At 37.2% G+C, this 26,617-nt stretch overlaps 2 protein-coding genes across 6 annotated transcripts in view; one reads left to right on the top strand and one right to left on the bottom strand.

Annotated features, from left to right (window-relative positions):
• Positions 1-1,462: 1,462 nt before the first annotated feature.
• On the bottom strand, positions 1,463-25,287 carry UBLCP1 (ubiquitin like domain containing CTD phosphatase 1). Of its 3 annotated transcripts, none has more exons than XM_026510885.4 (11): positions 25,015-25,287; positions 21,788-21,985; positions 20,900-20,991; positions 20,411-20,496; positions 20,212-20,327; positions 19,090-19,188; positions 16,733-16,770; positions 16,111-16,209; positions 12,823-12,939; positions 9,036-9,163; positions 1,463-3,728 (listed from the first exon to the last, which is right to left on the bottom strand). In XM_026510885.4, exons 2-11 carry the CDS (start codon positions 21,939-21,941, stop codon positions 3,665-3,667), a joined length of 993 nt encoding a protein of 330 aa, XP_026366670.1. In that variant the 5' UTR covers positions 21,942-21,985; positions 25,015-25,287; the 3' UTR covers positions 1,463-3,664. The 3 variants fall into 3 exon arrangements, with proteins under 3 accessions (XP_026366670.1, XP_026366672.1, XP_057168275.1); XM_026510887.4 differs by lacking the exon at positions 1,463-3,728 and adding an exon at positions 6,393-7,500; XM_057312292.1 differs by lacking the exon at positions 1,463-3,728 and adding an exon at positions 7,540-7,852.
• Positions 25,131-26,617, top strand: part of RNF145 (ring finger protein 145) — a 97,004-nt gene continuing 95,517 nt past the window's right edge. Inside the window, exon 1 of one of the 3 annotated variants that reach the window (XM_057312290.1) lies at positions 25,131-25,500. In XM_057312290.1, coding sequence (XP_057168273.1) covers positions 25,478-25,500 — 23 coding nt within the window. In that variant the 5' untranslated portion in view covers positions 25,131-25,477. The remainder of the gene's footprint in view (positions 25,501-26,617) is intronic. The other 2 variants (XM_057312289.1, XM_057312288.1) reach the window with 2 other exon arrangements.

Below are 26,617 nucleotides of genomic sequence, written 5' to 3'. Positions count from 1 at the left end.
GGATGCAGGATTACTTCACGTTATATAAGACAACTCTGTTCTGGCAGAGTGGAGGCGGAGACTCTCCTGGAGGGTTTGCTGAGGTGAGTAGCCACACTGGAGAAGCTCGTGGGGGAAGGAATTTGGGGGAGCCTCTAGAACCTGAGGGCAGCTGACAGCCACTAAAAAGTAGGGGGACATCGGTCATACGCCCAGCTATACAGCCCCAAGGAGATGAATCCTGCCAACAACCTGAAGGAGCAGATTCTTGGGAAGTAGATTGTGCCCCAGACGAGCCTCCACGTGAAATCCAGCCTGGCCAGCGCCCTGACGCAGCCTTGTGAGACCTGCACAGACGGTCCAGCCGAACTGTGCTCACACTCCTCCCCACGGAAATCGGTCAGATAATAAACGCATGCTGTTTTAAGTCACTAAGCTTGTGGAAAATTGTTATGCAGCGATCGTAAACACACACAGGGAGGTTCAGTTTTTAATCCTAGATCCCCCGGAAGTTGTGGGACGGGCCGTCCAACCCAGACCTGTCTACTCCCAAGTCTACGTGTATGGGGGCCATACCCTGCCCTGCTGTCCCCAAGAGGTGCTTTCAAGATCGCGTGAGATCCCAGCCTGCGCTCCAAAACATGCCGTAGCGGAGCTCCTCCAGCCACTCAAACCACAGCTCATCCCTGACCTGGCTCACCTACGGGATCTAACTACCTTTCCACGTACGCCGCAGCTGCCTGACGCAGCAACAAGAATAGCGGGTCCATCTCGGGCCCTGTTCGAGAAGTGTCAGAGCTCGGTGGCCCTGGAAGGACTTCCTCGACACGTGGGCTCCCACGCACATTCGCTGCGCCTCACGCTGGGGCTGGAGGTGTGGACGCTTAGTTAGGTACTCGGTGAACTGGTTGGCAGCAGGCAAATTGTAGCACTTTGCTTTCAATGATTTGCTGTTCAGTGGCATCAGTATAATACCCATCCGTGTCCTATTAATCAGAGTGGACAATCGTCTAGTCTTCTGCTCCCAGAATTCCCTGAGAATATCAACGTATGAGAAATAATTACGGCATTAGATATGGTGCTCTGCACTTCTATTACTGTCTGGTGAAGGCATTTGCAAACCACATGAATCAATTTACTACAATAAAGGCAAAATGTTATCTAAGAGACAGATGGAAATAGCTCTTGTATATCAAGGAGACGTAAGACTATAGTAGAGTAGTTCACCCACCCAATATCATTGTATCAGCAACCAGAACTCACAAATTTCTCTTTACAATAAGCTTTTGTGAAAATATTTTCCTTATTTCACTATATCCTCCTATTAAGGTAGATGGAAAAAATCAATACAGGGATTGATTCTTTTGTAGGGATACAAAAAGAAAAGGGAAATAAATTCATGTATTCTATTTTGTCATGAGTCTTGTTATAGTTGGAAGCATTTCAAGAAGCAAATGTTAAAAATAATGACATTAAACAAGTGCATATTTTATAGCTTGTTTATTCACACATTTGGTAGCTTAATTCTTATTTGTCACAGGTCTACCAAGTACAGAAACTTACTATGTACCTGGAAAGAATACAAAGGTAATAGAAATAGGATCTCTGCTTCCAGAGGCTTTCAATTATATGGATCTAAAAATAACCACACAGCCTAATTCAAGGCACAGCCAGCCACTGAGACATGTCTAGCCATTCTTACACAAATATTTCATCAGTATACATGGACACAGAGAAAAGCCTGGAAGGAAGTGCATCACAATGTTAACTGGGTCACCCCGAGATGGTGAGATTATATGTAATTTTTAAAAATTATTTTTATTTCTCAAATAAAAATAGTCCTTAAAAATAAAAATGAAAGCTCTTTTAAATAATTACGTCTAACACTGACTAAACAGATTCACCAAATCCACCAAAACAATGGATGTACACTCATTCTTTGAGCAAAGAAGCATTTAGGGGGAAATAAAGAATATTCACAGTCCCATATTCTTTCTTTTTAATTATGTCTTCTTAAAACAGTAATATCGGCAATAGCACTTAAGCGTTCCTTCATTATTTTCCCCTCAGCAGCAGCTCAGGCTTAACTTATTTTGTTTATGCTTCGACTAAAACTTGAAAAATTTTCTAGGAGTGCATTCTCTGAAAGATTGGATTGTAACGCAGCACCTTTGAACCGGTTTGCACGAGCGTGGGAGGAAGGGTTTCCGGGATTGAGAGATGGGGAACGGCAGCGGAATTCAGCCACTGATTCAGGGCACACGTTGTAGCCCCATTAGAGGCTGGGGAGGAAGTGGTTCTGTTCACCCGCACGCTCCGTGGGCCAGGGATCACGTCTGCCTCATTCACCACTGAAGACCTAGCACCTCAGACAGTACCTAGCACACGCCGGGGCCTCTAAGTAGTTAGGAAGTGATGCAGTGAAGGAGAGAAGGAAAGCAGACTTTCCCTCCATGACTTTGGAAACCTCTCACCTGGATAATAACAGTAACCTCCTCACTGATCTTGTCCTTCCTACTTTTGCCCCTCTATAGTTCATTCTTCATACAAGACCCAGAATGACCTTTTTAAAAACAAATAAGGTTCTAAAATTAGATCGTGGTGATGGCTGCACAATTCTGTAAATAGACTAAAAATCACTGACTTGCACAATTCAAATGGGTGAATTTTAGGGTGTGTAAATTTGATCTCAATAAGGCTATTAAAAAATTGTCATTCCCCTACTTAAAACCCTCCACTGGTTCCTCCTGCTTCACTAGGATTCACCAGGTTACTTATGGTGACCCGCAAAATCCTATCCCATGGGCTCTGCCTACCTCTCCATCCTCTCCTCCCACCAGCCACCACCTACCTCCCACTAGGCCTTAAGGCCTTGCTCGTGCTCCTAGCTCTACCCACGCTACTCTTCCCCATAATATTCTGAGTGATACCTCTTAGCATTCAGGTCTTCCCGCCCCAGCCCATGCTATTGCCAAACACCCACCCTCAGCTCCACTTTCTATCATGTTTTTATAGCACTTCTCACTCTCTGAAAATTATATTGTTTCCTTTACCCAAACACAAATTCTGTGAGGGAAGAAAATCTTTTTGTGTTTACCTCTGAAGAACAGCATCTGAGGCACAGAGTAGGTACTAACAAATGTCCATTAAATGTTGACTGCCTGGTTCTTGCACAGACAGTTCATTCTGCCAAGCCTGCCAGGAAAAAACTAGTATCTACCTTAGTACAGCTTTATATGGAAAAAAACATTTTAAAAAATTCTTACTGCTTTGGAATGATTATTTTTTTACATGCATGGCAAAACTAGCCAGCTTCTGTCTAGGAAGAGCTAGGAATTAAAATTAAAATGTTAATATTCCACTATACAAGCTGTAATTATAATGCCCCTAAAGTTTCAAACCTACTTACTTCGGGGGGTTAGGAACAGGGTTGGCAGGTCTTCTAGTCCAGATGATTACTAAAAGCAGCTGGATCCTTACAAAAACACGTAGGCCATAAGAAGTCATTCTCATTTTACTTTCCTTGTTTAGAACTCTCAGAAAGCCATGGTAATGTTTGTAAAATACATACGTAATTACAAAGAGTTTTCCTTTTACTACCGCACTCTTGGTAATTATAATTTCAAGAATGATATAGCTCAATCATAGCCACACCTGCTGAACCACTTCTAGTAACGTCTAAGAGTCACATAAGCTTGAGCTGCTTCAAGGTACTTCCCCATGAATTCTCATTTGACCTTTGCAACAGCCTACGGGAAAGAGAAGTGTTATTATTAGTACTTTTTTGAGGAGGAAACAAAAGTTCAAAGAATTAGACTTGTGCAAGATCCCACTTGTTAGTAAGGAGGGATTCTAGCCAAGGGTTCTTCTGACAAATCACTTGCCTTTTCTTCTTAAGGCCTCATCTGGGAAACTGTAGCTGTTCCTACATATTATGTAACAAGAAGTATTAGCAATCGAAAGTGCTCCAGGGAATTAAGAGTTGGTAATAGGATTAAGAGGGATTTGTATTCAACTAAAACTGTTTACTCTATTTTAATAATCTGTATGTTCCTAAGAGGTCCTCAGTTTGGCCTTTACTGTCACAAATTACACACATACAGGGGCACCTGGGTGGCGTAGTCGTTAAGCATCTGCCTTTGGCTCAGGGCGTGATCCCAGTGTTCTGGGATCAATCCCCGCATCAGGCTCCTCCGCTGGGAGCCTGCTTCTTCCTCTCCCACTGCCCCTGCCTGTGTTCCCTCTCGCTGGCTCTCTGTCAAATAAATAAATAAAATCTTAAAAAAAAAATTACACACATACAGTGTAACTTATCTGTTGTAGCCATATTGACTTATGGAAATATCATTAATGTTTAAACAATCTCTTTTGGATATTTTTTGGTTTTGATATTTTTAATGATTGTGTTCCCACTGTTTATAAATGGTTTTATAAGCGATAGGTTGAACTTTTAAAGCTTTTCAGAAGGAAAACAGGTTTTAATAAGTAACACTTTATATCAGGAAGTATCTTTATACCAGCACTTAAGAAATACTTGCTTACTTCCACAGAGTTTTAAAAAATCACGTGTCAGAGATTTTGTGATTTTACATTCTACATGGAAACTCATTGATACCAGTTAATTGATAGCCTTTTTTAAACCCACAGGATGCCTGTTATTTCTGTTCTAGTTCTTACCATGCATTAATTTCTCTAAGTCTTTGATAAATCTGTCAACCTAATCTTCAAGGATTTCTCCTTAAGCTCTAAATACTTAGCATTCCCATCAAGGCCGAAGGCTTCTCCAAAGCAGTTCCAAACCGAGCATACCCTTACATAGATACCTAAGTGTTAAATCTCTAGAGACGCCTCTTGAGCTGCTATTCCAGCTAATAAGAATACATTTTGATGTAAAGAATACTTAGGGGAAACTGTAACAATTTCTTCCTTGAAAGTTCTGTTGGTTACTTGGGATGAGAAAAATCCCTCAACCAGTTTATTCACTATTCACGTTTTACTACTATTCTTCACAACCAAGTCATTTAAAAACCAAGCAATATCTAAGTACCTTGCGTTTTCCTTTCTTTCTTTTTGCCCCTCCTTCTATCCCAGTCTCCTCTCCCTACACAGCTCCACCTCCTCCACAAAACTGTAGTTTTCCTTTCTGTGAGTAAAGAACGTTTCAGTCACTCACTGTAATGACCCATATATATATTCCTTGCCTTTAAAACTGAGTAACCCGTATAGGTATCATTAGTCCAGTAAGTGATTTTCATAAAGGACCTGAGGGGTCACTAGATCTCAAAGCGCCCTCTGAATCAGAGGTTTAGTGATGTCCTGCAATTTTTAGATTAAATATACTTTACTAAGAACCAACTGCTTAAAAGTTTGGAACATATATATCGTAGAACTAACTTGCTGCTTCATCAGCATATGTATCTGAATTAAAAGTCATCTCCTGGTTCTGTTGTGTGAGCCACATACACAGAGATAAACCATGAGATGCAGAAGACGAAGTAAAACTCCCAACACTCTATTAGGAAACACATGCGATCTCAGTAAGCCCAGCAGTGACAATGTTCTCCCAGAACTGCTAACTTTTGCATACCGGCTAATAAACTTTGGTTTGAGCCCCACCTAATGGCAAATAATGTTTTTTTAAAAATCCTACTTCGCTTTCTGAGGCTTGCTCACTTTCATATTTTATATTGATTTAGAAAATGTTCTGCTCTTTATTGAACTAAACAGTTCTATTGAAAGAGCTCTTAAAGTGTCCAGTTTTAACAAGATTAAGTCCTTTCCATGCCTACCTTGGAAGGATAAACTGCCTTTTATAATGGGAAAATGCCCCAGTGAAATGAATATTCCAAAAAACTCTACTCCATCCTTAAATATTTAAATTTAGGGGCGCCTGGGTGGCACAGCGGTTGGGCGTCTGCCTTAGGCTCAGGGCGTGATCCCGGCGTTATGGGATCGAGCCCCACATCAGGCTCCTCCGCTATGAGCCTGCTTCTTCCTCTCCCACTCCCCCTGCTTGTGTTCCCTCTCTCGCTGGCTGTCTCTATCTCTGTCGAATAAATAAATAAAATCTTTAAAAAAAAATTTTAAATTTAGCCTAATTTAGAAATATGTTTTTAATTGAATCATTTTAATTATTTAAGGTTCTCAAACGCTTCTGCACTGCGTATCTTTATAATAACCAGTCACAAAGAAAACAGCTTATCTTCCTGAAAACATGGTACTTATTAGAACTAAGTAATTTAATATATCTAAGTAGCTGCTAAAACCAATTCTGAATGAACAGTGATATGCACACTTTTAAACCATACGTGTTTAGTGTTTTCAAGGGGTCCTTGCCTCAGCCTACTGTTTGCTTCACTTTGTGAGTCAACAAAGAGGCAAAATATTTGGGACAGTAGAGAGCAAAACCAATGTTTTAAGAAAAAGTATTTATTATTTACACCACTGAAATAGTCCCGTAAGAACAATATACATCATGTTTATTTGAAAGGATCAGATTCCTTTCAAACACAAGAACTGTGTAAAGCAATACTGTCAACACAAAACAGTGGTCACATTACATATCTGCAGGCGTAAGCATTGCAAATAATTTTTTTTTAATCTTATGGCTAAATATTTTCACTGAAACACAGTGTTTGCACTTAGACAAGATACAGCTGGAACAGAACAAAAACTTTTTGTTCATGCTTTTTAGGGCTGAACCAGTGATATGGCCCCTTAAGAATGTATTGCCTTTAATTGCTTTTCTGACAATGATTTTAGGCAGAAGTGCCTCCACTTAGCCACCAAAAAGAAATAACTTTTGTTCCTTAGTTTTTACTCTTCAGTCTTATGTTTTCTATTTCTCATACTATGAGACACACTTGTATCACAGCTGACGTTTTCCAGTTTTACTCAAAGAACACAGACACACATATAGACCAAACTGAGACAGCTCAAAACTTAAGAGATGAAAATAGTACACAGTGAGAAGAGAAACTGTGTCTATGACAAAGGAATAAAAAAAACTCTGGTGATTTTAAGCATACCAAACTAGGTTCCTTACGCAAAAACTTTTTTTTTTTTTTGGGTTTTAAAGGGAAAAGCAGTAGTTTCAAGATGGGTTTGGTCTTAGATTTAGTCAGACAACAACACAATGAGACAAAAACACAAGACATAACTCATTTCCAAAGCCACGAAATGACAATGTTGAGTATACATTTTTGTCCACTTTTGTGTGTGTGTCAGGGCGGGGGGGAACTCAGTACTCAATGCTGGAAAAATTATTTTTCAAGAGTAACAGGATATTCATATAGGGGAAAAAAGGATTTTTGTTTTAGCATATTGCTAAGATCTTCAAAAAATATAAAATTAAATTTACAAAAAACTGGAAGACCAAGTATAAGCAGTCTGATATTCGCTGCAGTGTCCAGCACTATCATAATGATTTCTAGCATAAAAGCAAGAAGTTTGTGATCTCAAGTATCCTCAATAACTGTTAGTATAACTTGTAACTACTGTCCTTGCTTCTTTGACAGATACCTGCAAGAAATAAAATAAAGATGTCTAAGCTGTGTCATGATAAATTCACAATAACAATCTCTCCTCCCAAAAGCAATTCATTTTAATAACAAAACTCCTCCAAATCAGTAATAATTGTTAGTAATTGCTAATATCTGTTGATTATGTGCCAGCCACTCTTTTAAGTACAGGTATTAATTCATTCAGTCCTCACAAACAGCTCGAAGAAGAGCTTTCTTTTAGACCTTCTTCCTATTTTACCAGCACGAAGAGGCTAACAACTTACCCAAGTTCAACCGGCTAGAAAGCGGCAGAGCTCAGATTCAAAACAAGGCTCTGGAGACTGCACTCTCCCTTCGTACTGCCTGACCACCTAATGTGAAAGTGATTATCTTAACAGTGTAACTGCCCAAAAGAACCTCAAACTCATTTAAAGATCTTATTTTTCTTGCGGAAAGACTATGGGAAACAGACACTAAAGGACTCTGATCAAGAATGTAAAGATACAAAGACGTTAATTTACTAAGTAAACAATTTTCCCTTCGTATTATTTTATAGGAATCTACCATTAAATTCAAATTTTTACATTTCTATTTCTCACATTTACAAACTACTATACTCAGTAGTGTGAGGGGTGGGGAAAGAGCTCTTAAAATCAGAAGACGGGGACATGTTTTAACAGTGCAAAACTTGCTCACTTTGTGGCATTTATTATCTCCATGTCTTTGTTACACCATCAGTAATTTGGAGATGAGGATAAAAATGCCTGCCTTACCTTCCTAACAGGATTAGGAGAATCATCTAATAAGAAGCTATATGTCAGAGTGATCTGAAAAGCCAAACTGTTGTTATTACATGAACAGTTTCTTTTGTTGCTGCATTAAAGCAAGTAGATCTCTAAAAATCAAATTCCAAAAAATTACTTGCAGTACACTAGGGAATCCTGTCCACCTCCTCAGAGGTTTTCCCTGCTTCAGAATCTTGATGTTCATATGCAGGCCATCTGTAGATGTGTGCATACGTTTGTGCTTAGAAAAAAGACCAGAAGACCACACATCAAGATGGTAATGGTGGTTCTGTTTGGAAAGGAAAATCATTAACTAATTGTTCCTCTACTGGATTCTAGTCTTCTAATTTTTCTGCTGTACAGAGAGATTACTTATAGAGTGATTTTTAAAAGGAAACTTTTTAGTGTGTTTTACTTTATCCTGTCTTTATTTTATAGTATGAGAACAGAGACTAGCTTCCCATATGATTCACAGAAGAGTGACCTACCCAGTGTCACAAAATAATTTATAAGTAGCAACACGAATGTGTACCAGTCTCAAATCCTCTCTCCTAGAAGTATTAAAGATCTTAAGAGATACAGGCTATGAACAAGGTAGAGGTTAAGATGAAAGGGAAAAATACTTTCAGGGGAGATGTCACTGCACTAGAAAATAGTTTTAGAATTCACCCATCTTAAATAAAAGTTCATAACTGTGTATACCAGGGTCACCAGACAATGTTTTCATTCACTACTGTGAAAAGAAAATGAATAAGCAATTAGCACTTACCTTTCCCAATATTTGTGATTTAGGTCCAAAAAGTCATCTAATTTTGCTATCTCCTTGAGGTACTGAGTTAATTTTAAAAGTTCTTTGTCTTTATCTCGATTTAGGTGCGCTTTCATAAAAGGCCTTATCTGTTAGAAAACAAACATGCAACACTTCACATTGCAATAAGGAAACTACCACAAATCTACACCTCTCATTCAAACTCAGTTAATGAGATGAAAATATTACTAAGGGTATTAGTACTAAAAATGACTTTTGCACTATCTCAGTGTAATAAACTGATAGTCTGTGTCTAACGTTTACCGTGTCAAGTTAAGAGCCCTTCCACCCTATGTACCTTGTGTTATCTTTTCTGTCTGAACCTGAAAACACCAACTTTCTTCCAGCACTTGGGCCCTCCATGGCTTCTTACTTTGCAAAACTGCTAGATTTTTTCCCCTTCTAACAATGCAGCTGCTTTTTACTAAATAGATAAATTACGCCACCCAATTTATAAAAAGTTAATCTAAATACAAGCTTGATCCAACAGGGGAGTGAGATAAATTTTAACAATGATCTTCATTTCAGTATTTTTCTATAAAATTTTATATAGCTAAGATATTATACATTTATGTAACATGTCCTCTCACATTTTATCGCAAGCATTTTTATCATTAAAGTCTCCATAAAAATATTTTTTAATTACACAAGAGTTTTCCCATAAAAAGTCTATTTTCCAAAATTTTACGGATGATATGTTTTATGATGAAAACTATTCACTTCAAAAGCATAAAAGTAGATGGTAGACAGAGTAGAGAACTGTAATTAGTAAGGGCTATTAATACCTTGACTTGGGTGGTAATTACATGTGTTATCTTTATAACGATTTGTTAAATAATAAATTTTAAGCACTTTCCTTTATGTCACAGTTTCAATAAGGAGTTCTGCTTTTTCTGACATCAGCTCAAATATCTTTATAAAACTCAAGACAGCCTTCCAAAAGTTTTTAATTAATTTCAGATGAAATGATATTCTGGGATTTGCTTCAAAATATTAGAGAGGGAAGTAGGTAGGGTACAGAGCAAACATAATCATCTATGAATTAATAAGTTGTTTAAACTGAATGATGCATATGTAGGAGTTCCTTATATAATTCCTACAGTTCTATTTATATTTGGATTTTTTCATTTTATAAAAGATATTTTTTTAAAAATCACACTCCTAAAACACATATAAGGACTGAATAAATTGTACTTAGTAAAGTATTAATATACCCTTACTTTGATTTAGAGAAAATGCAAACTGCTTATTAGTTATGAATTTTACACAGTAACACTGAAAAGCAGATGTCACTGGTTGAGAACAATGAACCCAAAGAAGTCCATACCCTATCAAGAACAGGAAAGGTTTTAAATATTTCTTATACACTTTTCTGTTACTGGAAAAACGCACCACCATTTTTCCATATGTTCTACTCGCATCAGAACAGCTTGCTGCCAGGGATCTCCACGGCTGTCGGTGAGCCAGGCTCCCACAACCGTGAAGGGCACCAGAGTGAACCTGTGCAGAAGTGAGCACTTGTAGGTGCTCCCGCTCCCAAACAGGCAGGGTGGGCACTGCTGTTTCACAGCAGTAGCCATGAATGTGGGAGATTAAGAGAAGATTCTCTTGACGAATCAGACCCTGCTTAAGCCCTGGGGCTGGAAGCACAGAGGAATGAGATCATGACGTAGTGAAATGAGTTTCTGCATAATCTTGGGCAATACTATAATATTTCAAAGTATTCTTTCATTCAAATAAAAATTGTAAAGACAACATGTTAACTTTTAAACTATTAACATACAATGTACAATGTAATTCCTAGTTTACCAAGGCCCTGCTAAGTTACTTTTCCTTTTGAAACATGTGGTTGTAAGCACTATTAAACTGTGAAACTAAAATACTCCTATGACTCTGGATCTAAAAGTTAAACTAGTTAGGTGGAAAAAAGTCTACTATTTACTTAACTAACTTCACTTGTTCTAGCATAATCACTTCTTACTGTACCATTCTTGAAAAATGATCTCACTAGCAGGGCAGACAATATATATGACCACTGTAGTCTCCTATCAAAGAAACAGTTTTAGGAACTTAAGATGGTCTAGATTATCTGCGTTCTCTTACAGCATCGTTCCCTTGTATAAATAAAAATGAAAATTTCAGAGTATCGATTTATCCATGACCAAAACGAAAGTTTTTTTAGTTCAATACTGTATTCATAATTCACAATGCCTTCTATATTCTATGTCAAACCTTAAGATTAGCAAACTTATATTATTAGAAGTTTACTGTTCTAAAAATAAGCAGTCATCTTTAAGATCTCTGTGAAATCTTTTTTGAGACTTCTGTCAAGAACATTATGAAACCATGACAACAAAACACAGTAAGAACAGTTCTCAATTTCAAAACTGCTTCTATGTCGATGTGGGCAAATCATTAATAGCTACCTTCTTAAAAGAGGTTTTCAAAAGGAGACATGGGAGAAATTATCAGTGGAATGTTTAAAAATACCTCTCCTGAATTAAAATTTGGAGGGTTGTAGACTTGTATTTTGAGAAATTCCTTCAGTGATTCTATGGAATGTCTAGTTTAAAAAAGAAAAAAATCCTGCTCTAAAGTAACATGAAGAACTAGAAATTCATATCATCTCTGCATCCAGAGGTAAGTAGGGCCCAAATGTGGGCTGGGAAAATGAACTTTCTTCTAAACAGATATGAAACTAATGATTGTATTTTTTTTAAGTTAAAACTTTCCTCAAAAAATCATTCTTGAACATCATGACTTCACCGCTCTTCTTGACAGGTATTAACCATTGGTTTCATAGAGAATTAGGTTTAGAGCAATTGAATCTTTTCTCAAGAATTTATTCCTATACCTCACACTTGGTAAACTACACACAAGAAAAACACTTCTCCCAAAGCCTCAAACAGAAACCGTTTTTAAAGAGGAACATAACCACCAATCCACCTCAAGTACTTTTCTTCCAAGTCAATAGCTTCTATAATTGCGGCAATTCACTACGAAGATCAGCATTCTGTCTCTAACCTATCCTCATACACTAAAGACCACATCCAGAAATGCAAAGTTTCAAATTTTTATCTTACCAATTTTACATGGCTCCTAGGATTAACTGTTACTATCGTGCCTATACAAATTTGCATATGACTTCATGCTAAGATCACCACTGGCCTAGGAATTGAGTCACTTAGATTCTAACTCAAATTCTGTCATTAACCAGTTACATACCTGATTTTGGGCAAGTTACATATTTTCTGATCATCAGACTGTTTATATATAAAGTTACGAAGGTAGACAAGATGACAGAGATTTCTAGCTCTGGTATTTTATAACTCTAAGATCTCTAATTGCCCTGTATGAATTTTCAAAAAACCTTAGTTTCAGTTAAAAAGGAAAAAATAAATCCACACTACCAGCTTTCCAGCTAACCAGAACATCAGAAATCCTAAGATTTGTATCCCTAATAAAATGCCTGTTGCTTTTACAAAGTGATGCCGAAAGTCAATGTGAGTAAGCCCACGTTGTTCCATAGAGCTAACTAAACAGAAAACACCTGGATGAGTTGGCAAACCAAGAAGATATCAATGTGGGAGAGAGAATGTTCAACTATATATCAATTTTTCGAAATATGTAAGCTTTCTTGCCTGTGACCATAATACAGTACTTCCGAAAATTTATCAAATTCAACAGTGCTCAAGCTCTACCACAAATTCCGGATTACATAATCCTAGCAAGTAAAATTACGTCTTACCTTTAGTCCATTCTGTGGGTTCATTAGAAAATTTCTTCCTATGTCATCAAACATTATGGTGTTTTTTTTGCTGTAAAACTCCGAAAACTTTCCCCATATAACACCAAGAGGCTTTACCTTAGAACAAAATTTTACATTTAATTCAAATTTTATCAATAGCTCATCCTTTCTTAAAAGCAGAGCTAGCTCAACATGCCCAAACCACGTCAGAGCACTCCTTTCCCCCTGCAGGACAGTGACGGCTGGCTGCGTGAACAGACCACAGCTGAGATGCAACACACTTTAAAGCACAACGGATCTCACAGTGTTAACTTCTGAAAGGTCTGCTCATGTCTAACTAAACCCGCTATAAGACTTTCCCTAGTTTTAACGTGAAGATTTGGTGTCAAAGGAGAAGGAATTATTTAAAATGTAAGAATTTAAAGTAATTGTTTAATTGTCTGCTGAACAGTCACATGACTTCCTGGGCTAATACATGCCCCTCAGAGCTTGAGGGTCACATGGGTCTGTTTTCAAAACTAGAAAACCTTAATAACGAACAATGTGCCTGGTTCTATTAATACAGAATTTAAATATTTTGTAGAGGAAAACAGATTGTCTTAAATTCAGTGGCACAGGTACACAATTTCTAGAGCAACTGGTTAACTTCAAAAGCATTATAATTTGTAAATTCTTACTTTTATTTGAGTTGTTAAAATGAGCCTTCAAAAAGATAACTCCTTACATATTCATATCTGTTGGTACTTGCATAAAGTCTCTGTAAGACCACACAAGAACAGTAGAAAGAGAAGACTAAGTGGCTAAAGGGCCAGGGGAGGAAGACTTTTCATTACATACTTTATTTTTATTTTTGAATCATATAAGTTTATTTCACACATTCAGAGAATTTTTTAAATAAATTTTTAGAAGTACTTTTTGCTGAAGACAGGAGTCTCTTTTATGGTAATATGAGATTATATGATAATAATTATAGGAGATTAAATGGTAAAAAATAACTGGTAACAAAAGTTGTCATTTAAAAATGTTTTTCTTTTTCTTTCTAGAACGTCTTTTAATATAGAAAAAGCCTTTTTTTTAGTGTCCTAGCTATTGCAAAGAATGTTACTGAAATTATTTTATTATTTAAAATATTTTAATTTTATTTGCCTTAGTTTTTACTCTTTTTTTACTACTGAAACAAAGCCCCTAAATACTTCAAGACAAATATGAAACTGACACAGTAAGCCAGATTCTTCATTTTCTTAGCTAACAAAAGCTTAAAGAAATAGGACAAGAGCTTTAGTTTATAACACCCAGGGTTAAAATCCTACATCCTCTTAAATAGTGCTGTCATTTTCTTTTTTTTTTTTTTAAAGATTTTATTTATTTATTTGACACAGAGAGAGACAGCCAGTGAAAGAGGGAACACAAGCAGGGGGAGTGGGAGAGGAAGAAGCAGGCTGCCAGCAGGGGAGCCTGACGTGGGGTTCATCCCAGAACACCAGGATCACGCCCTGAGCCGGAAGCAGACGCTTAACGACTGCGCCACCCAGGCGCCCCAGTGCTGTCATTTTCTAATTATGTCAAGTGCCATTTGTTCCCTAAAACATGGACTACTTTCTTCTCAATTAAAGAAATAATACTCGCTGACTGTAGGGAAAAAACCTGAAAACACAGAAAAGCACACAAGAAAATTTTAAATTACCTATAATCCAGTCATTACCAAGGATATATTTACCTCCAGTCTTTTTTTTTTTTTTAAGATTTTATTAATTTTAGAGAGAGAGAGACTGCAAGAGCAGAGAGCGGGGCAGAGGGAGCAGAAGAGAGAGAATCCCAAGCAAACTCTGCACCTAGCAGCCCCTATGTGGGGCTCAAGCCCAGGCCAGAGATCATGACCTGAACCGAAACCAAGAGTCCAAGCTTAACCAACTGAGCCATCCAGGTGCCCCTCCTCCAGTCTTTTTTATAAACATCAACAACTTTAGAGTTCACAGATTTTTTGTTAAGGGGAAACCTGAACCAAGTAAGGGTTAAAAACTATTTCTAACAGCCTGCAAATACTGCTAAGTAATTCTTAAACTTTAATGATGTATCATAAATTTTTAAATCACTAAATATTCTTTTACATCAAATGGCTGCATTCCATTTTATGGATGAACAAAAATTTTTATATCCAATTCCCTATATTAGATATTGAGGATTTATTCATTTTTTCTTATATAATTATCATACAGTGTTATATCAGTTTCACGTGTACAACATAGTGATTTGACAATTCTATACACTACTCAGTCCTCACCACGATAAGTATAGTCACCATCTGTCACCATACAACGTTATCACATTATTGACTATATTCCTTACTCTGTGCTTTTATCTCCATTACTTATTTCACAACTAGAAATTTGTCTTTCTTAATCCCCTTCATCTTTTTCACTCATCCCCTTACCTATCTCCTCTTTGGCAACCACCAGATTTATTTTTATTTCTCTAATTTTTCACACGACTATGTTTAACATTCCCCAAACTTTTTTTTAGTGTTTAGATTTTATAAATGTAGTACTTTAGTAAGTAATAATGTTTTTCCCTTGATGTATGAAGTATTTCCTTTATTGAATAAATCTCCATGCGCTTAAAGGATTCTGTTTATGATTTTGACAATTTTAATACAGTCTCCTCCACGCCTTCATAGTTTGCTAAGTTCTCCCCAATTCCTATTAGTTCGTGTGCTTCCCAAAGGTATAGACCATGTCTCCTCATCTCCAACAGTGACTATCACAACACCTTCGAGTAAGAGTTCTTACTCTTTATAGTTACTTGATGAGTAGACAAAGAACTCTAATCTTTTTAGCCCAACCCTTTTCTCTGATGGTTTTTGTTCCTCTTCTCCAGGGTTACACAGACATCATACCAAAGTACATGCATCATGGTATCTGCTTTTACTTCTCAGTTTTATATAGGGCAGGGTGAGTATGTTTTGGTTTGCTTCTAGTATCTTCCTTGATGATATTCAGTATTTTTTCTCACCTACTCTGATTTGAGCAACACTGTGCTGCCATCATCATGGGACAATTATCCATGACCATTCTTGACAGTCTTGCTCAAGATCCTTAATTCTATCATTAAACTCCAATCTATTAACCTTACATACATCTTCCTAAGTCAAACTCAACTGATACTTTACTATCCACTCAGATGTACTTCTCAACTCTTTCTCTACTTTTCTCCATCAATATATATATATATACACAAAAAGTATATGAGAAAATAAACAAGTCTTTAAACAAAAGTAAAATGATTTCTTACATCTATTAATCCTCTCCTTGGAGTATGCACTGTTATCATAGCAGCACTGTCCAACATGAAGGTAATCTTATAATTCGCATTTGTGCTCACTCCCAGCTCCTATAAATACAAATATTCATGTGGTTAAAATATAATAATATGAAAAATTCCAGGCTTTCTGGATATTCCAGCTACAATTTCCCCCAATGCCAACTTTCTACCCTACTGGCTACCACACCTTGCTCAACAACTACCAAGGTTTTAGTTTCGTTTAAGCCAACAAATGGTAGTCCAAAGAAAATAAACTAGAAACAGATTACTTTCCATTATATATTTCAGAAGAACATCACTTCTTTATTACACACCAAAGCAAAAGAAGGGGCGGGGGGAGGGGGGAAGCATTATTGTAAAATGGGGGGGGGGGGGAAGGAGATGGAGCTCTGCTGTACTTTTTCTTGAAAAAGACTTAATTACACAATATATTCCACCATTAATCAGACTTTAAACACACCTCTACTCCTGATAATGGCATTTGTTTATCTATTAAACACCCTCCAATGAGAATGAAATTAATTCGACTTGGAACTTCTAAAAAGACAAATGCAATTTCAAAACATTCTTAAATGGATTGTCTAACACTTACTTTCATTTTAGCTTCAATCCACTTCATATTTGTTGCAGCTAAAATATGAAGAATGATAATATGATACAAATGAAAAGCCTGAACTTCATTTAAAAATTTTTTTCTTCTGTATAAGTTTTCGAAGCAAGATTAAAAGTTCAAATGCATCACAAATAATTCCTAACATACTTATGGTAATTTTAAGTATTTATAAAAATAAACTTACTTTTAGTACATCAACAGAGAACTAAGAATTTTAACAACGTTTATCTAAAAGATACAGGTAACCAATGTTCAAAAGAATTCTGAATGTAGGAAATTTATAAATCAGGACCTAAATTCCTGTTTAAAAACAACCCTGACACTATTCTCTATGAATCCACATTTAAATATAGGGTGCCTGGATCTCCAATTTACTTCCATGTTCCCACAGCTACGCAATGCACTGGCATATATGTCAATATAAGCACGTTAATGTCATGTGCCAAAAGCTGATGTTAAAGATCGCTAGGTACAATGAAAATCAACATTTTGCCAGACTCAGGAAACTTAGTGCTCACTGAGTCTAGGAGCTTTTAACAATGAGACGGAGACAACTAAATTCATAAATTCTATCTGTTATGTATCTGCTCATTGTCAGACACCCATTGGTTTTGAGATCACTGATATTAAAATTCAACCCTCAGTTTTATATGCCCTTCTGGTCCCAAGTTACTAGACTAAACTACATGGCTATTATCAAGTAAAATGTTTAAAAAGGGAAAAGGAGTTTAATTGTTTACAGCATGTGTATGAATGTGTATGTATTTTTTAAAAGACAAAAGAGGTACCCAAGTTCTCAAAATAAAAATCTTTAGCACACAGGCACACACAAACTGGAAGAATCACCTTATACTGAAAACTAGTCAGCTGAACTAAAATTTTAGAGACTGATATATCTACAATGACAACCATCATGAGATAGGGAAAAACAACCTTTTAAACTCAGTATCTCTTTTAGGTCTACAATCCCCAGATGAAAAAAATAATATTCATAGCTAATAAAAAGGGTTTCCAATTAAGTGATTATGATATGTCAGACATGGTACTAGTTGCTATGCTGATACTTTTATTCTTATAACTACCCTGTAACACAGGTTTACTTATGCTCATTTCTGATGAGGAACTTAAAGTTCAGAGATATTAATTGACCTGCCCAGAATCACAAAGTAAGGACAAAGTCGGAATTAAAACTCTAGCTTATTTAGCTCCAAAGTGAAGTGCCCTTTTCAACATACTACCATAAAATATCATAATTTACAAAAATAACTTATTTTAAATATATGATTGTAAAAAAATTCTTTAAATTTCTAAGTCTACTTTAATAACATTTAGAGAAAAAACTTTTTTCTCAAATGTCATCTCAGGTGTCAGTTGAACAAAAATTTGTTCCCAGGAAGCTTTCTTCCTTGTATCTTATCTTAAATACGTATTTTATGACATGTATTTAACTATATATTTAATCTAAATGGCTGTGAACTTATATTAATACTGAATAATGGAGATACTCTGATTAAAAGGAAAAGTACAAAGGAAATTTAAAGATTGAAATAACAAATTTGTGCTCACTCATCAAAACCTAGTACAATTAAACGTATTATTTTTCATGATGAGATTTTATTTAATTCACAATCAGGATAGCTCTTTTCTGCCTACGGCTTGCCAAGAAGCAACTTTAAATGTTTGGGAGGAGATAAGATATAAATTAATACACTGCTTCCTTTCTCAATAAAGTCTTGCCACAACAAAATGTCCATTGAACTAAACAGTGTGATCAGTAATGTAGTAAATTTACTTTTTGGAAGCAAACTCATGATCTTATCACAGACCTGTAAGTTCCTGGAATGGTCCACAGACCACAATTTGAGTAATACTGCTTTAGTCCGTTTAATTTTCCTTAAGTTAATTCATATTCCTTTATTTCTGAAGAACAACATCACTGTGATTTTTTTATACGTCTTTCTCCAAGTGTTTTGAAACTAGAGTGATAAAGAAAGGATAAAGCAACAATATCCTGAAGCATCAAAGATTCTACAGCAAAGATCAGAAAGAAAAATTCCTAATCAAGGTGGGGTCTTACGAAAATAAGATCATTTTTATTCTGACACCATAACCTACTCTCTTCCTGTATTTAACTACTTCAGTGGTATTGGCAAATATACATGTAAGTGTATATTGTGATGCAAGAAAGTCAAACACGTTTCATCATAAATTTGCTAAAACAAATGAAACATGTATCATATTTAACCACAAGACATTTGAAGTCACATTTTATAAAGCAGAATAATTGACAGAACAAGATTATTTCCATGGAAATCTAAGCAAAAAATATAGCTTACACCAAATAACAATGTCATAATCCTCATATGCAGATGTGAGGAATTCGTGAAGATATGGTCGCATTAATTCTACTCCAGTCTCTGCACAAGACCTATGATCTAAAAGGAAATCAGTCATAGATGATTACTAGTTTGTTATCATGGACAAGTACCTGATATCAATGAAAATTATGAAATGTAATATAAACATTCAAATGCAAACTACCTGAGACTGAATTACATTGGTTGACAAATGGATGTCTTTCAAAGCACACAATTTAATACCACTGTGATTCAATTTTAATTAACTGATTTTGTTTAATTTGGAAAAGGCAATACCCAGAATTCAGGCTTCTATAGTAAACTGTAAATTAAGTTTTCATGTAGTCTTTAAAATACAGATGTTATTTTGTGACAAGAAAAACAAACTAGAGCCACCTATACTCACTTAAGCCATTCACCTTCCAGATATAATCACATTTCACCAGAATGATAGGCACAACTAACTTCATAATCAAATTTTAAAATAAGTATACATTAACTTATGACCTGTACTTAAAGTTTAGGATTAGACGTAAATAAATTCATGTTAATATCAGGAGTTAACTAATCAGTTCTTAGCAATATTAGAGGATGAAATAAACATCTTTCTTTTTTGCTGACATGAGAAATTTTAAAGTAAGATTTTGCCTTGAACACAATTAAATGAAAAACCAGGGATGAAATATCAAAAATGATTTTTAAATAATTCCCCCAAAAATGTAATAATTAATAGAGAATGATGTGGTTAAATTAAGATACATCCATAAATTAAAGTAGTGGTGACCAAAAAATATGTATCTTTAATTCACAATGAATAATAGCAAATGACTGAGATATTCAAAATATCATTAAGCAAAGGTAAAAAGGATATACATACAAACACACCCTGAAAGATACACTTCAGAATATAAGAACAGTTATTTTGGGGGTTTGGGATTACAAATGACTTCAGTATTTTCTACAATGAATGATATACTTTCTATAATAATAAGAAAAGCTTTCAAATATTTCATATTGGAAGGAAAAAATAAACGAACAAAAGGAAAAAAAAAAGAGTGGTTATGGGTAACAGAAGATGAAGCACAATTTTAGATGACTTACCAAATAATGTATAATCAACATCTAGTACCAAAAGCTTTTTCCCTTCCCTGGGAGGATTCAAAATTTCCACTTTATACTCTTTTACTCTGCGAGAAATTTTCAATAGGTTTTCTTCCCTAATGGAAAAATAAAATCAGGTGAAATATTCACTTTTTGCTCACATTACAACCCATTTCCTTTGATAGTATAAAGCACTTACCTATTTTCTACTTCAACTACTTCATCTTCAATATCAAAGTCGTTGACGACATCATCATTGTCAGGAGGTGGACCTAAGACATCTTCCTATTAAGATGAAAAACAGCTTTGTTTTACCAGATTGTCTTTAACGTAACAAATACATGCATAACATAAAAAGCAAATAAGAGATACAGTCTGAGTTCAAGAATCTTTCAAACACACACTGTGAGAAAATTTCCACATTTTATAATTCATTATATATGTTCACTGGGCAGATTTACCATGTTAAATTTGACCATTTGCACTACTACTATGCTTATGGCTAACTATATACTAACAAGTTCCCTAGTATTTGTTTTCCGCTGAGTTAACACCACATACACTGTGAAGTTTTTATTTTTCACTGACTGCCAAACTGACAATTTTACCACAATTAAAACCATGATACAACAGTGTAATATAAATCATATCTTCAAAGGGACAAATGGTAACAAAAGTAAACATTTACCAAGCTCTCCTCACGAGTTCCCATCATCATGATTTTAGTATTTGGTTTCAGTTTGAGAGCTCCAAGCTTAACATCATTTTCTGCAGGTTTGCCTACAATACAAGCAAATGACTGTTTTCTCACTAAAGTTCAGGTGCTGGTTTCACTATTCCATTATACAAAACCCTAACATTAAAAGGTTTGGTACAAATTCCACAGCAGTTTTTTCTTTTTTCCTTAAATTAACAAACTGTCACTGCTGAATTAGCAATGTCTAACACACTAAGAAGTAGCAACTAATACAAGGTTTGATTCTTTCCCCAACTCCATCTCAGAGGAACACCTTTATCCAACCAGCTGAACAAAATAAATTCATGTTTTATTTTGTTGTTCAAGATGAAGATGTTTTCCACAAAGTCTTGAACACTGAGCACCTAAGATAAAACTAGAGATTTATTGCTACCCCTAATTCACCCTTCAATGATATGACAAACACCATGAAAGTCCCTTTCGGACTGGATATGAACACTGCCTATAATTTTTAAATCATCATTTTAAATCATTACTTTTGAAGCAGAAAAGATAATTTAGGGAGAGTATAAGAACAAAGCTGTAATGAAAAAGCTGTGCTAGAACACAGATGTCAGAAATTACACTGCTTTACCTGAGACTTCCGAGCCAAAAGTTTAACACGCAAACACCAACTGTCAGAGGAATCAAAAGTAATCTTAATAGTGGTGGTATTTTCAAGTAATTTTTAATATTCTTATTTTCATCATAAAACAATTTTAGGAATATCCTTAACAAAGGAATCTCCAAGGAGAAAGACTTATTAAAGAGAAAAAAATAACTAATATAAAAATTCATAAGTATATCAATGCAAAAAATTTAAAGTGAGTAGAGAATTACCTTTAACTTTGAGTCCAAGTAACTTTTGGCGTTCTGGCAGCACTCCTGTAAGGGTCTTAAGAAACTGTTTGAGATCTAGCACGGTATCATCTTCTGAAAGTGTGGTCACTGAATATTCCTGTCCACCCCATTTTACGATGATAGGGAGAGCCATCCTTGAAACATATGATCAAGCAGCTTTCACTCAGAAAAAGATACCTAAAAAGTAAGGGATATACAAGTAAACAAGTTAAAATAGATGTATCAAAGATGTAGCCAAACTTGGAACTAACTTTAAGGAGCAATGCAGTTTGAGTCCTACTTTACAACTTGATGGTGGAGAAATAACATTTTCTCCTTACAGAAACGCCAGAACACCAAAAGTAATTAGGACTCAAAGTTAAAATTCTCCTACCCTCCCAATTTTTGGCTTAAAGTTACTACTTCTAATACTCTGTCCGATTCTCCCTGTTCGACTGTTAAGCTGCAATGATCAGCTACCTATCCCTCCCTCTCTGTTTGACCAGGTTTATGCTACAGGTAAATTCCTCCATGATGGACTAGTCGTATTCATTTAACACTTGAGAAGTAGCACAGTGAGCTGTTAAAATGAAAACTCTAGAGCCAGAGTACCTGGGTTCAGATCTCAGCTATCCCATTTATTAGCTATTTGACTTTTGAAAGTTATCAGACTCTTAATGTCTAGGTTTCCTCATCTGTAAACTAAGGATGAGAATACTACCTACTTTGGAGTTCTTATGAGAGTTAAATTAGCTAATATTTATAAGTCACATAGACCTGGCACATAGTAAGCACTACATAAATTAAGTACTGGCTAAATAAGTTGTCTTAAAAACTTGAGCTGAAGTGTTCCAGGCACTGTGCTAAATAAAAAGTACTGCCATTATGTGTTTTATATTTAACAAATTGTACAGTTTTTATGCAAAGTCCTTTAACAAGGTATATAAGAATTGTCCCTCTTTTACAATTAAGGAAATGGGACTTCAGAGAGGTTAAGTAATCTGCTCATGCGCACATAGTTGGTAACAGAACAGGTCTTCTGACTAAATCTCATGTTTCTTCCCCTACAACACAACTGCCTCTCTTGAATTGGAACCTACAGGAGGCAAGGTGCCAAAGATCAGTAAATACAAAACCCACAGGCACAGATATAAGCACACAAAGATTAAATACTGGCTGCTATTCTCATCAACAATAGCATGTAGGTCTCTTCCCTTCTAAAACTTACTATCAGTTTTCCTAAGTCCATCCCCCCCGCCCAGGTCAGAGAATTGAATTTCCTAATCCCCGTTTCCAAATGCTATTGCTTGTTTAATGAAACATTTGATTGCATTCTCCCTGGATTATGACCAACTGCAAGAAGGCAAATCGTGAATCATAATATGCAAAAATTACTTAGAAACTTAAGGTGTCTTCAACATGTCCACTAGAAGAGAGCACCATAAAATCACTTATACTTATGCTCTTATGTTTATACCTGCTCTACTGAAATTTAAATAAAGTGCTAATTTAGGGCAATGTATTCTGTTAGAGATAACTTGCTCTAACAAATGTTATGATCCTCAATAAAGAGCCAAAGAGACCTTTTGAGCCAAATTAAAATATGGTTTAAATATTACTTCTCTGTGACAGTGGGAATAAAAATGAAAATTTACATGAGCTGAGAATGCAAATAGCACTAAAACAGTTTATGTTGTGTTGGGGGTCGGGAAGAGAGTTTGGAGATCACCTGAGCTCCAGATAAGCCTGGACAAGTCATTTCACCTCTAGACCAGTATTCTCAAAGTGTGGTCTCAGATCAATCAACAGCATGACCCTATTTGGTAACTTGTTAAAAATATAATTGGGGTTGGAGAGAAAGGACCTAGCAATTTGTTTTTTAACAATCCCTGTCCCAGCCTTCCCCTCACCCCATTTCTGAGACATACTAAAAGTTTGAGAGCCAGTGCTCTAGACTCTTCAATTTTCTCAGCTAAAAAAGAAAATATGCCAGATGGCATGGGCTCTGCATGCTTAGTAAAGTAGTATACAAATGTTATACATTGTACACCTACACCACTAGTGGGATTCCAAGTTGGCAATTGCTCTAAAGGACCAAGCATAACAAAACAAACACCATCAAAATTTTAAATGCATAGTCCTTAAAACTGCTTTTGAACCTCATTTCTTCAATATTCAGATCATTCACAATGGAACACACAATGCAAATGCCTAAGTCCTTTTATGTTTTCACATTTAACCTTCTTTCTCACACAATTCTAATACTTTGTATCATTCTAGACCCTATCAGATTTATAAACCGAAAAATGATTTGGGGGTGGGAGTGGTTGGCAATTAAACCCACACAAGTAAGGATCGCAACTTTATGGTGAACCTAGGGTCAAGAACAGCTGTTGGGGTTAGTTCTTCTGTCTACCATACTGTACTGACTTGCCTACTCAATTCCAAAATTCCTACCTCAAAATGAGGCGATATTTACTTAACAAGAACAGTGTTAACGCGCGAGATAACACCTGTGACAGCACTTCGTAAACTCTAAAGAGCAAGACGAATGGTGGCGATGACAGAATAAAGACAACATGCTAAACAATTTATCTCACTTGATTTTCCCAATCCTGATCTAACAACTGTCGTCTTCATTATACACAGTAGAAAACTGAAAAAGAAAACAACTTGTCCAAATACACGACTAAAAAGTAGCAAAGGCGAAAATTTGAAACTAATAGCAGCAAAAGTTAACACCTTGGGAATTCAGAGGTTAACTTTTCGATAAGCCTACAGCACAGACGCAGCAACCGCGAGGTAGTGCAGAGGCGACAGCTATGGGAAGTGAATGGTCTGGGACAGCATACAAGCACAGGAGAGCCTCAAAAACCCCAGAGGCCCGATGCCTTCACTAGGGAGGGTGAGGAGGAGGGATGGACAAACCCCAGAGGAGGAGGAATGAAGTCAGGGGACGCAAAACCCATTGGGGCTCGGGAAGCCCGCGACACAAGCCAGAAGGCCGGATGGGAGGGCGGAGGCTCCTCCGACGAGCTGGCCGGAGCCGGAGGCCTGGGCCGCAGATTGGGGCAGACGCGGCCCAGGGCGTCCACAAGCAGCCTCCAGCCCGCCGCGGCCGGCCGCAGTGCAGGCCGCGTAGCGCGAACAGCAGGGCTGCGCTGCGGTCCCCCGGCCCCAACGGCCTCTCCGTGGGCAGCGCCCCGGAGTGCCCTGCGTCCCCTCACCTGGAGCGCGGCGGAACCCGCAACAGAGGACGCAAGAACCGGCCGCAGCGGAACCGAGGGCGACCGGAAGTGAAAAACGGGGACCGGAACCGGCTAACGAACCGGAAGTTCAGGTTTGAAACGGAAACGCCCTGGAGACCGCACGGCTCCTTCCCGTGTTGGTCTTTGGTGGGGGGTAATCCTAGATAACCACTGCCAGGAATCGCCTCACCCGGCGAGGGAGCCAGGGCTTCCGAGACTTTAATGACTGTGCAGATACCTAGGGTCGCTGGACGGCTGCCTGCCTTCGCCTGCTTTGCGCATGCGTCCGCCAGTGGGCGCCGAGCTGGGCGGGTGCTTCAGGCGTATGACGTTTCTGTTATTGTTTCGCCGAAGCCGGAGGTCGGTCGGTGGTTTTACCCTGCCTTCCCAGGTGTGCTGAGACCTTCGTAGGACTCGAGACTAGGACTCCTGTGGCTTTGTCATGTTCCGGATGAGAGCTAAAAGGTGACCTTTAAGAATGAAGACTTGGGACCCTCCCTCCCCCGCACCAGGGACCTCCAACACTAGTAATTTAGGAACTTAGACTTATACCCATTTTATCCAACGCAAGGGTAAACTGAGGACCTGCCGGAAAGGGAAGGGGCAAGCCTAAGTCACTCAGAAAACCAAAGAAGCAAATCTCAATACGAGAGCTGCCATCTAGGTCACTGAAGTACTGTATGGAATTTTATCTCCACCTGCCCATCCCCACCTCCCGTCTGAATGCGAGGAAAGCCAATTACAAACCCTACAAAGGAATTGTAGACTTTAGTGGAAATTCAGAGCAGTCTTTATCTGATTCATAACGCGAGCTCTCAACGTACATCACTTTGCTTTTAGGCAGAAGAGAAAAGTCATTGCTGCTAGATTGTTCTATATGGCACCAAACAAAACTTAGATTTTGAAAAGAAAGGGAAAATGCGAACAAAATATTGTCCTCTGATACGCACCAGTCTTTGGATTGCGTATTTTCCCTTCTACTTGACCGTGATGTAAATGATTTATGTTTCCCTTTTGGCTGTGATGGAAGGGAAGCAAAGAGCCAAGTTTTGTGTCTTTACAGGTTTTTAATTAAGACAAACACTATTTTATGTTCTCCTTATCTCTCTTGGTAATTTTTAATTGTTTAGTAATGCGTGAAAAGCTGCTCATTTTTAAAAATGAAACATTTTCTTTTTTTTAAGATTTTATTTATTATTTATTTGAGAGAGAGAGCGAGAGATGGAACACAAGCAGGGGGAGTGGGAGAGGGAGAAGCAGGCTCCCCGCGGAGCAGGGAGCCCCTACTCAAGGGCCCTGGGATCATGACCTGAACCGAAGGCAGACACTTAACAACTGAACCACCCAGGTGACCCATAAAAATGAAACATTTTCAGTGAAAAAAAAAAAAGTACACCCTCTTTCCTTAAAAAAAAAAAAAAAGCGGGGAGGGAGTGCCTGGGTGGCTCAGTTGATTAAGCATCCCACTCTTGATTCCAGGTTAGGTCATGATCTCAGGGTGGTGAGACAGAGCCCCCCCAGCCTCCATGATGGGCCTGGAGCCTCCTTAAGATTCTCTCTCTCCCTCAGCACCTCCACTCTG

This window comes from Ursus arctos, unplaced genomic scaffold, assembly GCF_023065955.2.
Source record: "Ursus arctos isolate Adak ecotype North America unplaced genomic scaffold, UrsArc2.0 scaffold_15, whole genome shotgun sequence".
Lineage (NCBI taxonomy): Eukaryota > Metazoa > Chordata > Mammalia > Carnivora > Ursidae > Ursus > Ursus arctos.
Note: the sequence above shows the minus strand (reverse complement) of the source record. Positions and strands in the feature narration are given on the sequence as shown.

Excerpts from the sequence above, each read along its gene's own strand:
- UBLCP1 (XM_057312292.1), bottom strand. The coding sequence starts at position 21,941 with ATGGCTCTCCCTATCATCGTAAAATGGGGTGGACAGGAATATTCAGTG. Across the intron at positions 19,189-20,211 it reads TGTTGATTATACATTATTTG|ATCATAGGTCTTGTGCAGAG; the intron begins GTAAGTCATCTA and ends ATTTCCTTTTAG. Across the intron at positions 7,853-9,035 it reads AATCACAAATATTGGGAAAG|GTGGTCAGGCAGTACGAAGG; the intron begins GTAAGTGCTAAT and ends CTTTCACATTAG.